General features: G+C 45.5%; 1 protein-coding gene across 1 annotated transcript in view; it reads left to right on the top strand.

Moving 5' to 3' along the window:
* The window catches only part of CLIC5 (CLIC family member 5), a 110,269-nt gene that overhangs the window by 78,572 nt on the left and 16,206 nt on the right, over positions 1–15,491 (top strand). The window contains exon 4 of the mRNA XM_006149073.2: positions 361–467. Coding sequence (XP_006149135.1) covers positions 361–467 — 107 coding nt within the window. The remainder of the gene's footprint in view (positions 1–360; positions 468–15,491) is intronic.

Below are 15,491 nucleotides of genomic sequence, written 5' to 3'. Positions count from 1 at the left end.
AATGTCAGAGACCCTACCTGTGACAGAGAGGTAAACTCATTCCAGTATGATTAGAGCCGTTTCGTTGGTGCATTCCTGGTGTCAATGCACCTCCTGAGTCCCTTGAGGGACATTCTGGCTTCTTGCCCAACAGACTGTGTCACCCCAGGCAGCTCTCAGCACCGCAGTGTTCTGATTTCTTCTATCAGTCAATTAGGGGTGATAATGCCTACCCACTCTCCCTGAAGGATAGATGTAAAACCCTCAAAGATGTGCAAATCCAGCTGGAAAGGGCATTGTTGCCCCTCCATCATGGAGTGGCTCACCCTTAAAGGAGCTCTAAGGCTCACTGATTCTCAGAAGACTGTGTCTTCATTCCAGGTACCCCAAATTGGCTGCAAAACACCGGGAATCTAACACAGCAGGCATCGACATCTTCTCCAAATTCTCGGCCTATATCAAAAACACCAAGCAGCAAAACAATGCCGGTGAGTATCACCCTTTCACAGGAGCCCTGCCTGTGCTCAAGCTCAGACTCTATTCAGTCCCAGCTAGTACACGAGAGGATTGTTCATTACTTTGTAATTCAGTCATTATTCACTCGACAAACACAGATTGCATGGAGTAGCCAGCAAATCCTCACTGACGTCTAAAGGGTATGCTTGGTAGGCTAGGCATGATGCTAGGCTCTGGAGCTGCCCAGACAAATGAGATGATGTCATTGCCCTTGACGAACTAAGCATCTGCTGGAGGCTAAATAACACGGAAACATGCCACTGCTGGCCTGTTTGAATCCCAGCACTTACAGTTGTGCCCAAAAGAGATTCTCTCCAAGCTCATTCTGCACCTATAAAATGAACTAGATGATACCTTCAGTTTCTGCATCTGCCAAGTAAGGCAATTAATAGCATATCCAAGATTTGTAAACAGATGTGTTTATTTTATAAGTCAATGCATGCAAATTCCTTAGGACATAGTAAATGTTCATTAAATGTTCATTTATTTTAAATATTTTAGACGTTTTTATCTTAGGGTGCATGTGCTCATCTGAGAGAGAGAGAGATGGACAGTGAGAGAAAAAGTGAGAAATCACTCCCCAGTGAGGATGGCCATGCCACAATCCCCTCTCCTCCATTATCCTCCCAGAATCTTGGACATGTGCCCCAGCGTGATTTTGAAGCCACTGGATCCAGGACTTGAACCATGGTTAGCCATGTGGGAGTCCAGTGACATAGCCACTGTGCTGTCTGTTGGTCCCTAAATGTTCATTTAAATCATTGTTATTATCATAAAAATGGGCCATGAATATTGCCATTAGAAACGGCCGTTTCAGCTCTTACTCCCCATTTGCAGCCAGCAATTTCCAATCTCCCACCCACCTCATCTCTTTTCCACTTTGTAAGCATTGTTTCCCTTGTTCTCGGTGCATGCTCCTCCTATGCACCATGTTCACCCGAGTGCCGGTAGGTCTGACTCTCATGCCTTCAGCATCCTTGCATTCCTCTTTATCCTCTGAGTCACGGCGTCATGCTCTGTTTTGTGCCTTCTCCTTCCACAATGACCAGATCGAGGTCCCCTCAGTCTGCCATCATGCCCTTCCCTCACCCTTCAGTTCAGTTGCTCTTCATGTCACTTAAACATACCTTGGGTTTTCTCGTAACTAAGTCACACGACCCCACATTTAGTTGCTTCATTTCCTTGTCACCTAAACTCTCCTGTCCCTACCCCTGACTTTGGGGAGAAAGTCAAAGGCAGTGTTTCTAGACATGCTATGTCTCCCATGGCTCGAGACAGGTGACTATCTGTGGTTCAACTCAAAGGCTTCCAAGCCAAATGCCTGAGTCCAGACCCCAACTCTTATTGATCTTGCAGGCTGGGTCCAATGACTCAACTCTGCATGCCTCAGTTTGTTCATCTGTAAAGTGGGAATAGTAAGTGTACATAGCTTATAGGTGTGCTTGGAACTATGCCCACTCTCATGTTAAAAAATCAGCTGCTGTTCTGAGCTGGTCCATAGAGAAGACAGTTGTGCTTCAGCAGAGAAGTCTGGTGCAAAAATAGGAACTGGAGTGGTTTTACAAATTCAAATGGTTCAGCCCATGAGTGAGAGGAGCAGACTAAAGATGACCCAAGGATCCCACACACTGGTGGGAGGGCAGAGGAAGAAGAGTGAGGAATGAAAATGAATCAGGACCATCCAGTGAGGAAGGAGGAAACCGGCCCCTGTGCCTTCCTCTAAGATGCAACCGGAGACCTCAGAGTGGGAGGGAGGGATCACCAATATGGGGTAGGAAAGCTTTAAAGAATGAGAGTGATGGCTGGAGAAAACGCTGCCCAGAAGGTCATGGGAGACTTCGGCTTCTTGTGTGTAGTTCTCTGGAAGTGTCCTTGAATGTCATTCTCCAACTGTGTTACTCACAAGCATCAGCCTATTACTCAGACTCTGCATGACCAGAGAGAGCACAGGATGATGGGGGAAGCATGGGTCCTTCTTCCTTGGAAGGAAGAGGCTTAAGAGATGATCAGGAATGGGATCAGGAACTCACGTGGAGGGAGTGCACCTGGCCACGAGAGAGGCTTTCTTTGGGAAGAGAGAACAGCACTGCACTCAGATTTGGCTGTAGGAGGCCCTGTTCTGGGCCCACCTTTACTTTTTTGACCCGATCTGGAAATGCCATATCGTTTGTTTAGCACTGAAGGATACGGAGTGCTGAAGCAGAAGTACTGGGGGAGGGCACAGCCTTCCTCCAACCCCCTTGGGAGCATCTCGTTACATCTCTGTCATTTATGGGCAGTTGTCTCTGTCCACACACTGAATTGTGCCTTCTGTCCATCCTGCCTGGCCACATGACAGAGTCCAGTAATGGCTTGAGTCTCTACCTTCAACAGCACCAGTGACCCTGTGACTAATGACATCCCATCTCCCTCTGCAAATGTCGCTGTGAAACACCCTTCACCTCCCATACTACCCCCTGCTCCTGCCTCTGAAATGCCATCAGAGACTTCAGATCTCAGGGGACCCAGGACCCAGGACCAGGGGGTAGGCCCCTGGGCCATCTCCTCTTTTCCAGAGCACACCTGGGCTCTGCCACTGGGCCATGCGATTGGCTTCTCTCCCCCTGTGGGGTTTCTTCTACACCCTACTTTGACATGAAGATCTGGGCATCTTCTGCTTATCCATTTTATATTTTGCATTTCTCACCCTCTAACTGCTGTTTGAACACACTCTAAACACCTCTGCCAAGTCTCTAGGTTTCTGAGAAATTTATCTTACTTATTTATCATTTAGGCATATAATACTACATTTCACTTTATTTTTTCACCGTCTTTTTTTCCCCTTATGTGTCAATCTCATCAATTCTCATGGTTTATTTCACACGTCATATGGATTGCATGTTCCAAACAATTAACAAACGGTCTCATGCACATTTTTAAATTTTCTATTCTTGTGAACTGATTTGAAAGTCTCTTTTTTTTAATTTCTTCTCAACCGATCCCATTTCCTTCAGACACAGCTGCTGTTCCTGCACAGAATTACCTGCCTTACTTTTGGTACAAGCCTCACAGTCTCATGTGCCTTTCTCATGTTCTTTCTGGCAGGCGAGGAAGTGGGCATGTAAGACAAGACTCCCATCTTTCTCCTCTACTCACATCCACCATCCTCCATCCTTCATCCTTTTGCACACACCAACCTCCATGGGCCTCTTTCCTGCACTAGGAGGTCTAAGAGTTTCCAAGGCAATCATTTTCTATCTAACCCATACATCATATGCAGTCTCGGAGCTGGGGCTTTCCCAGGCTTCTCGGGCTGCCTGAACCATATATTTCTGTACTGAATGGTGTTTTCCCCAATTTGGCTGATCTCAGTCTTCCTTGGAATTCCCTCTTCTCTTCCCCATCAAGTCTACTTTTCCTCTTCTCTCCACCTCTATGTTTCCCTGTATTGGCACCGTCTTTCTATTGTAAAATTTATACTCTACTTGTCCCAGAAGAGCTTTATAGCTACTCACGGGGTTGCATGAAGTATAGCAGACAGCACGTACTGCAAGGAGGCGAGAAAGGAAAACAAGACGGGGCCCGTCCGCTAGAGCAAAAAGAGTAAAGGCAGTTCCAAGGGCCTCGATGCTTGACACACATGGCAGACCGCCAACGTGGCTCTAGACTTCCAAGAAGATGAAGCAAAAAGGGGCCCTGGTCAGCAACTGCCTGGTTCTCCCAGAAGATGAAAACAAACCCACTTTCTAGAAGAATAACAAATATTCCTGGTTTGTGTGGCCGTGTGGGGGAGCTGTTATTTCCATTTTCTTTGGCTTTTCTGTTCCGTGACTTCCCTTCTTGTTCACTGTGTACTCCATGTTTGGCTGATTTGGGGCTGCTATGCCATTTTCCCCTCTTTTCCTTGAAGACACTGTCTTCACCCTGCCTTAGGGCTGTACACCTTCTTATCTCTTGGTTCCGGGTTCTTTCTGCACCTGAGACCCATTTTCTTCTTTTCCTCTATCATTTTTCCTTGAAGACCCGTGAGTCCTCCCTGCAGTTTCAGGCCTGTGTTACCAACTTCCCTGCTCTCTGTCCATCTGGGATACAGAGCAGCATGCCTGCGACCTCTCCCCCCACCCCCCAGGCTCACTCTCCCTCTGGCTTACATCTGTCTCTTTCTCTTTTGTGAAAGAGAGAGAGAGAAGAAGACAGAGGTATATTCATTAGGGTCTCGCAACATCAGGACCCTTCTACCCCAACCTCCTAGTTAGCTAGGACTTCCAGACCAAGCCTATTCAGGTCAGGTCAAGAACCACAGTCAGGCTCCCATGCAGCCTCAGCCTCTACTCTGCTGGGCCCTGCGTGGGTCACTTTATATCATGTCTGACATGCTGTCAAGCTGTGTTTGCAAAGATGTGGCCCCTTTTATTCCTGAAGTTGCAAATAGTTCTATTTTTATGGAAGACTCTGCCATGTCCTAACATATTCCTCCTAATATACTTGTCCTAATGAAATGCATCTAACTTCCTAAATACAGTCCTAAAAAGCTTCCTCAGTACCTGTGGCATGCTGGACACAGTGCTGGGTGTCTAGGGTGCAAGGACCAAACTCACATTGAATTGTCTCCTTAGCATTTGCCCTTCATTAGTTATAACTATAGTGGCCATATTTTCCAAATTGAAAATCAGATGGCTAACAAATTGCCTTCATTGAACATAATCAAATTACAAGGAATTTGTACTGTCCCAGAAAATCCAGGACACATGTCCCCAAATGAAAAGCGCCTGACTGGGCTAAGCCCTCCACTCCCCATTCCTCTTCAATCCAAATCCAAACCTAGCTGCCACTGTGGAAGGTGTGTGCGTATATCTGGGGCCCACCACCTCCTGGGTGGGCCACAGACTTTGCTGTTACAAATGAGTAGCCATTCGAATGTCTTGAAGGTCTTGGAGCAGACTTGGTTCTGTTTCCGAATGCAGGCCAAGGTTTCCTCCTCCCCGAGGCTCATGCCAGCAGCTCCACTTCCTGTGATCTGGAACCCCTCAACCTGCACCCTGGGCTTCGTCTGAGACAGTCCATCATCACAGTCAAACAGCATGGAAGGAGACTCGGTTATGCTAGGAACCACAGTGAGCTTGTCTCATAACTGGGATGAGAAGTCCCAGTTGGCAGGGAAGGTGACTGAAGAATTAGGTTGCGGCCGTTACTAAAGCGAGCTCGATGGCCACTGTCTTGCCTCCCTTCCCTTCCTCAGCTCTAGAGCCCTCCTGAAGGGCAGCCCAGGCAACCAGTGGCAGCTGCATTTCGGTTCCTTCCTTGTCGCCCTCTTCCATGCAGCCAAACCTTCAACTCACTCTCATCTCCTGAAAGGTACCCCCTGTAGCAAGCCAGGCCGTTGGCTGATGCTGGTGGGAAAAGAGCTCCCTACTGGGTTGTCAGTGGTATGTCCACACCAGCTCATCTCGGTCCCTCCACCTCACAGGCTGCCGGGCTGGTCCACACCAACAGCCGGCCTGAAGCCTGCTCCACTCCTCCCTGTCCAGGCTGAAATGCCTCCTTCACAGCAGGTGCCCCTCGGCCCTTTTAATAAAATCTCTAAGACCTCTGACATAAATATATTAAGCGAGATCATCCTTTTTGACATTTGAAAAATCAAAACTTCTAGATTTCAGCTCAATAATGTTTACAGTTAAAACTGTAGGATGGACTGCCAACTAAGAAATGACGGTCTCGTCAGGGGGAGAGAGGCTGGCCCCTTGGAGGTAGGAACTGCCTAAAGTTTCAGTGGGTGTCAGATGCCATGAAGTTAAATATCAGTAAGAAACAACAAAAAGTGCTTTCACTTAAACTCTGATATTTGGATTGTAAGACACAGCCTGATTTCAAAAGTGTGAAAGTATAAGAAAACTATGCATCTTAGACTCGGTGAAATACGGTAGGCAATGCCCACAGTCCTTTCCAGATCTAGTCTTCTATTACTTCCTCAAGGCTATTCAGTGAGAGGTTTACCCATGCCTCCACTTGGCCTGGAGCTACTCTGTTAGAAATAAGGGGAATGGAGGTCATCATTGCGTCTAGACCTCTTTGGAAGAGCCGAACTAATTCCATAGCCAGTTCTTCTTGCCTTCTTCTTACAGGTGGTACTTATCTCTTGGGTGAGGGGTTGGCCACGTTTTTCTGTAAAGGTCAGAGAGTATTTTAGACTTTGCGAACTGCACAGGCTCTGCTAGATTCTGCCGAAAATTTTTAATGGGACCATAAAGCAGCCACAGACAATAGGCAAACAAATGCGTGAGGCCGTTTTCCAATGAAACTTCATTTAAGGATGCTGAAATTCAAATTTCCCATCATTTTCATGTGTCCTGAAATATTATTCTTCCTTTGACTCTTACTCAACCATCCAAAATTACAATTCTTGGCTTCAGGACAGCCCACAAGTTGGCAGTAGGCTAGATTTGGCCCTTGGACTGTAATTGGCCAAACCTTGTCTCAGGTAGCAATAGCAAGTTCTCTTAACTTCTATGTCTCCGCTCCCTCCTGTTAATATGAAGATTATAAGAGTGCCCTCTCTCGTAGTCTTGTCATGCTCATTAAGTGAATTTATGTAAATAAAGTGCTTAGGACAGTTCTTGGCACACAGCAGGAACCAGTGTGCTAGACTATGGCTGCTGCTGCTGCTGTTAATATTACAAATCCTCTCCCGAATAGCCTGGCATGCACCTTTTGGACTGGACTGCCCAGCGCTCCTTGTAATGAAGCTGCATGTGCTGCCCTCTTCTGGCAGGAAGTAGAATCGCTAGAGATAGCTGCTAATCACACTCAGCGTGAGGTAGCTCTGCATCCTCACACACCTAAGCTTTGGCTGGGGATCCCAGAAGAGGCCAGGTCTCCTTGAGAGACTCAAAGCCACCCTCTGTCATGTTCAGCACACCAAGAAGAGGGCATGTTCATCCAGTCTGGTGGATCTTCCAAAGGTCCCTGGCTGCCAGGTGACAAACTGTCCCATGCCATTTCTCCCTTTCCTCCTCCCATCCCCGCCCCACTGCCCCAAGTCTTTCCGTTTATGAACATCCTTGACCTAAAACAGAAAGTGTCTGGAAGGATTCTGAGCAGCCTGGGAGAGCTGTGGGCCTAGAATTCACAAGCCCCTTATTATCAAGGGCCTGTACTCTCCTCCAAAGCGTCATGAAAGCCAACTTGAAAACCATTGCAGGGAAGGGTGGAGAGGTGATATGGAACATTTTTTCCAGATCCCCCAGATGTGGCCAGCCACCTTTCAAAGAAAGTGTGTGTATTTATTTCACTGCCCTCAGCCCCCATGGTGGGCCCAGTCTGGAGGCCTGGCCTAAGGACATTGGCAAGGTCTTCCATCTCATTCACCCTTGTGCTCTCCTGTGGCCCCGATGAGAGCCCGAAGGCCACATGTAAAAAGCAGCACAAATGCGAGTTCTAGGTGGCCTGCAGGACTGGAAGTCCCCGAGGGGACCCTGAGCAGGCTGTTCTCTCCATGGAGGCTCCAGGTGGTCAGACCGCGTAGAGATGAGGGCAACATCTGACTGTCCTGCTGCTTCCTCATAAAGCATCTGTTGCTGTCCATCTTCAGAACCGCCTCTGGTCATAAAGGAACCTTTCAGGCTGCCTTCCTTGGCAACCCCAGTGTGCAAATAGCCAACTCGGGTATTTTGTTTGTTTGTTGGGTTAAAGTTTTGCTTTCATTAGCATTTTTTGCAAGGAAAATCAAATAACCTGGGTTTGGTGGGACCCACCTCTGGAGCGTGGCAAGCCCTGTGCGGTTGCATTAGTCTTCTGCCACTTGGCGGGTGGTTGAGGCTAAGGGTCGGAGGAATAGGAAGGGGTAAATACTTCTCTGGTACCTCCCAGGAGCTGCCCAGGGGATTCCTCCAGAGGGTCTTTGATTTGGTTCATTATTCGAGTAGATACTTGCCATTTATAATTTGACAAATTTTGTTCCTGAAATGGATCCTCGGATAGTCATAAGGTAGGCAGTTAGTCTCATGGGACAGGCCTGGGGAGGGAGAGGGGAGGGAGGGGTGAGAGGAAGGTAGATGCTGTGTGGGGCACATTCATTGCTGTGTGGGCTCCCTGGCTGGAACAGAGAGAGACCACCAACACCATTCCACATGGTGGAATTTCCCGCTGTCTGACCAGAATGTGTTCCCCTGGCTTGCACTCAGATCTAGTCCTGGGAATAAAGGAACATTAAATGATGAATTTGGACACAACTTCAATGTTCTTGCCCCTCTTGCTGCAGTTATCTCATCCTGCGCAACTGGCATCCCTCTGTTTTTGTGCAGTTTGTACGCAGGAGCTAAGTGATGTTTCTCCATCTGTCGCCACATGCACGCACAGTGTGTGTGTGTTCTGACATCTCTGTGTTCCAGCGAAGACCATCACATACTTCCTTACCTTAATAGGCTCATATAGCAATTAATCTGAAAAAAACGTACTCACCCGACAAGTTAAAGTAGTGGCAGCCACATTGTGGGTCTCACAACTTTACCACTATGCCCAGTGGTGTTTAGACCACAGAAGTGCAGTAGTGGACGTGTGAGTGTGAGTTTCTACATCTCAGCCTGTGTGTGTGTGTGTGTGTGTGTGTGTAGGTCGGGAATATCACAGCTGGTTTATACAGTGAGTACTCTCATGACCCGTTGTCCGTGGTTAGACTATGACTTTGAGAAAGAATTCACCCGGTCCTGTCGTTGCTTGGGAAAGAAGGGGTCCAGGATGGATTCTTCCATTTTTCATAAAACTGGGGCTGGAAATGACAAGATGTGAAATGCAGGTGGTGTGTTGGACCTCCTAGTAAAGACTTCAAACCTCCCAGTTTATAAATTCTCTTTGTCAAAATTGTCACCGTCTTGTGCAGGCAGGATGGGCAACATCCCCTCCATTTCACACAGGGAAAGGTTCAAACATGGGAATACTCTTCAGAAGATATGATGGAGCCAGAGATGGAGCTGGGCCACACCAAGAACTCCTTCGTGTTTAACCTTGCTCACTACAAACGACTATTGCTGAAACATAAGATATGAAGCCAAGGGTTAAACTCAGTTTGGTACTTTGAATTTATCAATGGCATAGAGGGGATAATTTGTTGGGAAAAAATCGTTACCTAGAACTTTGACTTTTCAAAGCATTTTGCTCCAGAACTGCCTTTCAGGAAGGCACCCCAACCCGCTTCAGCCTTGTTTATCGGTTGAGCCTGAGTAGTCACATGATCTAAAGACACACATGTGTTTAAGACTCAAGCAGGGGGACCAGCAGATGGTATAATGATTCATCACTCCCACATGGCCAGCCACAGTTCAAGTCCCAGACCTGGTGGCTTAAAAAAAATCACACTGGGTACATGTGTATGCGTGCCCAAGATCCCAGGAAAAGAACAGAGGAGAAGGGAGTGTGGTGTGGCCATCCCCCTGGAGGTATTTTCTCACTTTCCCTCTCAATGCGTCTGTCTCTCTCACTCTGGCAAGTACACATGGCCCCCACACACCCCCCCCCCGCTCATGGCAAAAACCTCTAAAAAACAAAAGACTCAAGCATAAAGTGGTTTTTATTTTAAAAAAATTTTATTACTTGCTTTCATGAGCAAGAGGGACAGAAAAACGAAAGAGAGACAGCACCCTAACTGGGGTCTTGATGATGCAATCCACCCCCAGCCTTCAGCCTGCCCTGGATCACGGGCACTTGTGGTTAGGCTTACTAAAGGAGGTCTCTGGACCAGAACTGGGAACCTTCCCATGTGGGATTGCCTAGCAAAGCATCATGTTGTACTGCTCTACCACCATCTGACCCCAAGTGTCTTTGCAGCCAGACCGTTATTTGCCTGGAATGTGCCTTTCAACCTCCTGGGGGCCATGCCACAATCCCTTCTCCTCCATTCTCTGCTTGGGATCTTGGGCACACACGCACATGTGCCCGGCATGAGTTTAAGCCACTGGGTCCGGGACTTGAACCACGGTTGACTACATGAGAGTTCAGCGACATAGCCATTATGCTAACTGCTGGTCTCTGTAGAGGAGATTTTGAATTCTAGTTTATATAACTTCTTCAATAAGGGACAGTAAAGTTTTAGAGATGTGACAGAGGAAAGGAACTTCAAGTCTCTAGGGGCAACAACTTATAGGAAGACAAATATGTGGGAAAAAGTTAGTAAAGCTTGTAATCAAATTCCTCTAGTTCTACCTCTAGGCTTATAGGGATCCAAAGTTGTCTTCAGTGGTTAAAGTTTGTTTCTTTCATCTTTGTAAATCTGTGTCCTGCTTCTAGGCAAATGGGAGGAGGGCAGAGAGCTTTCCTGAACCTGTTTCTTGATTGTCTTCGGTTCAACAATCCTTCATTTTTGGGAGTGGCATATTCTGGTCTCCCATAGAGTCTTGTGAAAAAAGCAGATTTATTTTTTAAGAGATAGTTTTGCTATAGGGCACATGCGCTCACCAGAGGGAGAGAGAGAGACAGAGAGGCAGAAAGTGAGAAATCATTTCCCCCCCGGGGGGGATGGTCATGCTGCAATCTCTTCTCCTCCATTCTCCTCTCGGGATAATGGGCATGCACACACTCAGCATGAGTTTCAAGCTACTGAGTCTGGGACTCAACTGAGGTCGGCCATATGGGAGTCCAGCAACGTAGCCATTACACCATCTGCTGGTCCTGAACAAAAGCAGATTTTGAAGCAATAGATCTGTGGTGGGGGCCTGTGAGCTCTGGGAAATTCTGAAGCTGCTGGTTCAGGATGGTGCTTGGAGGATCAGGGGTCTGGGCAGCTATTCCCATGAGACAAGGTGCTGGGTGTGTCTCCCTCGACATCATTATTCCCAGAGTACAGCTCAGTGCCTGACTCAGAGCAGGTGCTCAATAAACATGAAACGAGTGAAAGCAGAGTATCTCACACTTGGAGATACCCTACCCTTTCTGAGAGATAATAGAGGGCCACCCAGACCCTTCAAAGTCAAGTACACTTCCTCCTAGCTGTGGCACCCCCACCTTCACAGCCAGTCCCCACCTTACAGGTCCCTCTGTTCTCTGGAACATCCCAGTCCCCATTGAAAGTTTATGATGCTCTACGATGAGAACTATCTTCCAAGTATGACCATATAATGCTTTTATAGCCTCTGTTCTACGAAATCAAGCCTCATGGTAAGAACAAGAATCATCTTGTTCAGAACCAATCAATGAAACAGTGTAAGAATCTGAGCAGCTCCCTCACTAAGATTGTCAATGTGGTGCCGGCGTTTGCTTGAGTAGTATTTTTATTTTCACCTTTAGTTTTGTAACTACATCCAAGGAAAATTATATTTGGTATTGAAGGTAAAACTTCCCCAAGAGCCAAAAGAGAAAACACAGAAGGCTAAATGCTGGTGTTCTTTCCCCTAGAAGCCAGAGGGCAAATTATTTTTTTAGGAGTCCTGGTGGACAAAGCATTGTGAGATCCAGTTCATAGTAAAGATGTCCTCTGTGCCCAGCCAGGACCTCCCCCATTCCTAAGTATTCGGGCTGGGGAGGGCTCTCTGGTGGGCACTTGTGCAGTAATGTTTGTATGAGAGTTCTCCTTGTTCTGTTTCCATTCTGGGGACTCTGGAGACAAGTTTTACTCAACACTTTCCCCAGGTCTGACCCTATCTCATTTTTACACATTACTAGGTACAGGATGGTGGTAGCTCCTTGTTTGGCTCTAAGGACAAAGAGGCTGGGATACCACAGAAAGACACCCCAGGCCAAAGAGCGTGTCTTCATCCATTCCCAAGAGACCAAGTGCTACCATTGTACAAAGAAAGGGAACCATTGCAGGCCCACTAAAGAGTTAAAGGCAGTTACATAATATATATGAGATATACACAGTCTTAACAATTGTAGGGTCCCTCATCTTTCCTCATACCCCACAGACTAATTCATTCTTTCAACAAATACCTATTCAATCCCCAGCACCGTGCAAGGTGCTAGAGAAAAAAGGTAGTAATGAGATGTTGGCCATACTTATATATATTGGCAAAGGTTGTTGTTTGGCTACATATAATAGAAACTCAATTACAGCGTCTAAAGCAAATATTTATTTTGTTTTACTTTGCACAACCTCTATAGAATTTTAGTGTATGCCACGCCCTGTTCCAAGTACTGTTTATAAGTGTTTACTTCTTAGTAGGAATTTGCTTTTCTCACATCACAAGAAGTCCAGAGTGTACAGAGTTCTAGGCAAACATAGTTGCTTAAAGAAGTCATGGATTCAGCTCTTTAAAGCTCTGGATTCTCCATGTTTAGTGTATGACTCCTATCCTCGTGTCCCAAGATGGTTGCTTCACTTCCAGACATTACGTCTGATTTCCAGGCAGTGCTAGCTGTGTCTATCCTATCTTCCCCCATAAGTCCATTGATAATTTTTTACTTATGTCTCAGAATCTAGGACTTGGTCATTTGGCCTCCTCTAGCTGAAAGTCTCAGAATTTGAGAAGATGAGTATTTTTGACTAGGCACATTGCTTCCAAAAAATAAAATAAAATAAAATAAAATAAAATAAAATAAAATAAAATAAAATAAAATAAAATAAAATAAAATAAAATAAAATAAAATAAAATAAAATAAAATAAAATAAAATAAAATAAAATAAAATAAAATAAAATAAAATAAAATAAAATAAAATAAAATAAAATAAAATAAAATAAAATAAAATAAAATAAAATAAAATAAAATGAAATGAAATAAAATAAAATAAAATAAAATAAAATAAAATAAACTTGGGTCCTATTTTCTATTAGAAACAAAGGAGAGGAAAATAGATCCTTGAATATCATTCACTTTTGAGTTAAAGTAATCCCCCCACCCCCGTGGGGTAAAGAGTTGATCTAGCTATGCCAAAAAAAGACATACTCTTTCAAATTCTCCTTTGGGGTTGACAAACTCAAACTCTGAGTCATTATCAGGCCAAAATTTTAGGAAAAAGAAGTATAATGTGGTGCACTGAATTTGCTATACTTGTACTTCAAACATTAGAAGACACAGGACTCATGTAGTAAAAGCCATGCAACTGAAACACCCAGTGGAGAGCTTCTCCCCCCAAACTTTAATCACATAGGGGCAACTCAGGACACTCACAGAACTGCCCTGAGCGAGCAGCAGGGCGGCCGGGTAGAACTGTGGAGTATTTGGGGAAATCCGCCAAAATACTGGTCACCCTCAACCCTAGGGTTGCCCCATTTCACGACTGTTAGGAGAAAGGCTGACCGCGGTGGGACTGTGGTTACGGCTGGAGTCAGAACGAAAGGACCAGCTGAATATCCCTGTTTATATCAGCGTTATGAAACACAAGAAAAGACTCTGCATAATTCATCTGGGGTGACTTCCTCAGGGCGGAGGATGAGTCAAGCATAATATTTATCAAGCAGGGCCAGAGGCAAGAGTCATTTGTTTCTTGCAACCTTAAGAATTTATTAGCTTTTTTGTATGCTTTGATTCTCATACATCGGTAATCTCATCCATGGCACGTAAGAACCTCTTACTGCATCCAGGACCTATTCCAAGTCCTCTTCGGGCAATGACTGAATTATTACTCCCAGTAACCCTATAGCGTATGCCATACCATGATACTCATTTTGCAGATGATGAAACTGAGGCTTAGGAGGTTAAGAATCCACCCAAGGTAGTGTGTGTCAGGAAGCATGTCCCATGGTCTGCACTCTTCACTTGCTTATGTCATACATTTAATATAATCTATTATTTCAAATGCATGTGGTGCTGAGTTTTTAAAACAAGACTAGGTCATTGAAGAAACTGTGATCAAATCAGTTCACAAACCAACGAGTACTCACTGAATGACTACCATGTGCGTTTCCACAAATGGACTCAACAGTCCCCGGAGTCACGTCAGAGTCCTGGCCCACCAATCCACAAGGGATGAGGACACCAAACCCGGCCCACAGTGTACCCTGACTAGATACAGTTTAATGGAGGAGAATCTATAGAACAATCACAGAATTATCCACACCAGTGATTGTTTAAATTTAGAGCTGGGGTGGGCGTTGTTAACCTTGTGAATGACTCTGATGTAACAGACGTGGCCATCTGAGGAAGAAGCAAGACTAAATGTGGTTAAATCACTTCAGCCTGAGGATTCTGAGGGAGGGCGAGTGAAGAAAGTCTTCAGGTCTAAACACTGAAACAGATGATCGATAAAGTTAGACTCCCTTGACCGGCTCATTCCAAATATTTGAACCTAATCTATGGTCTGATACTTAAAAATAACCTGCTATAAGTAACCATAAAAAACTCACAGATTTCAGCCTAATTCACTCTGCTACATAAACTACAACCAGCATTAATAGCTTCAGTCAGCATTTATGTCGTTCTTTCTATTAGCACAATGGGTTTTACAACCATTTATGAGTTTCTGGAAAGCCTAATAGAAAACACACATAGACAGTCACTGTGGCATAGGCAGTTTCCGTTGCTTAAGGATAGGCCAGAAGGGGTCGCCACTGCCCCGCGGCTGAAGTCTGGGCCGGGTTCCCTAATCAACAACACATTCTCTCCAGACTCAGTCCACCTAGCTCTGCTCCCATCCTGGTGAGTTTCCGAGTCAGTCTCTCCTATTTTTCTCATTCTCCCTCTCTCTCTTTATCTTTTGATAAATAAATATGGGGGAGGGGTGGGGTGGGGTGGAGGGGCTTATATAGCACAGAGTGTGTTCACAAAAGAAAACCTAAATTTGAAAACTTAAATAATGTTTCTCTTCAAGTGTACTGTGATTTTTAAGAACTTTAGGAAAGAATTTGGATATGGAATTGTCTAAATTATATACATCTCACTTCATACTTTTAAAAAATGTATGAATGTACTGCTGAAGTTTTGCTAAATTCTTTATCACACCGGTGGTTTTTTTGGGGTTTTTTTGTTTTTTTGTTTTTTTAGAGGTTTTTGCCATAGGGCACGTGCGCTCGCCAGACAGACAGAGAGAGACAGAGAGATAGAAAGCGAGAAATCACCCCCCAGGGGGGATGGCCATGCCACAATCCCTTCTC

The sequence above is a fragment of the Tupaia chinensis genome, unplaced genomic scaffold (genome assembly GCF_000334495.1).
Source record: "Tupaia chinensis unplaced genomic scaffold, TupChi_1.0 Scaffold000252_1, whole genome shotgun sequence".
In the NCBI taxonomy this organism is placed as follows: Eukaryota; Metazoa; Chordata; class Mammalia; order Scandentia; family Tupaiidae; genus Tupaia; species Tupaia belangeri.
The sequence above is the reverse complement of the archived record's forward strand: the minus strand, read 5'-3'. Positions and strand labels throughout refer to the sequence as shown.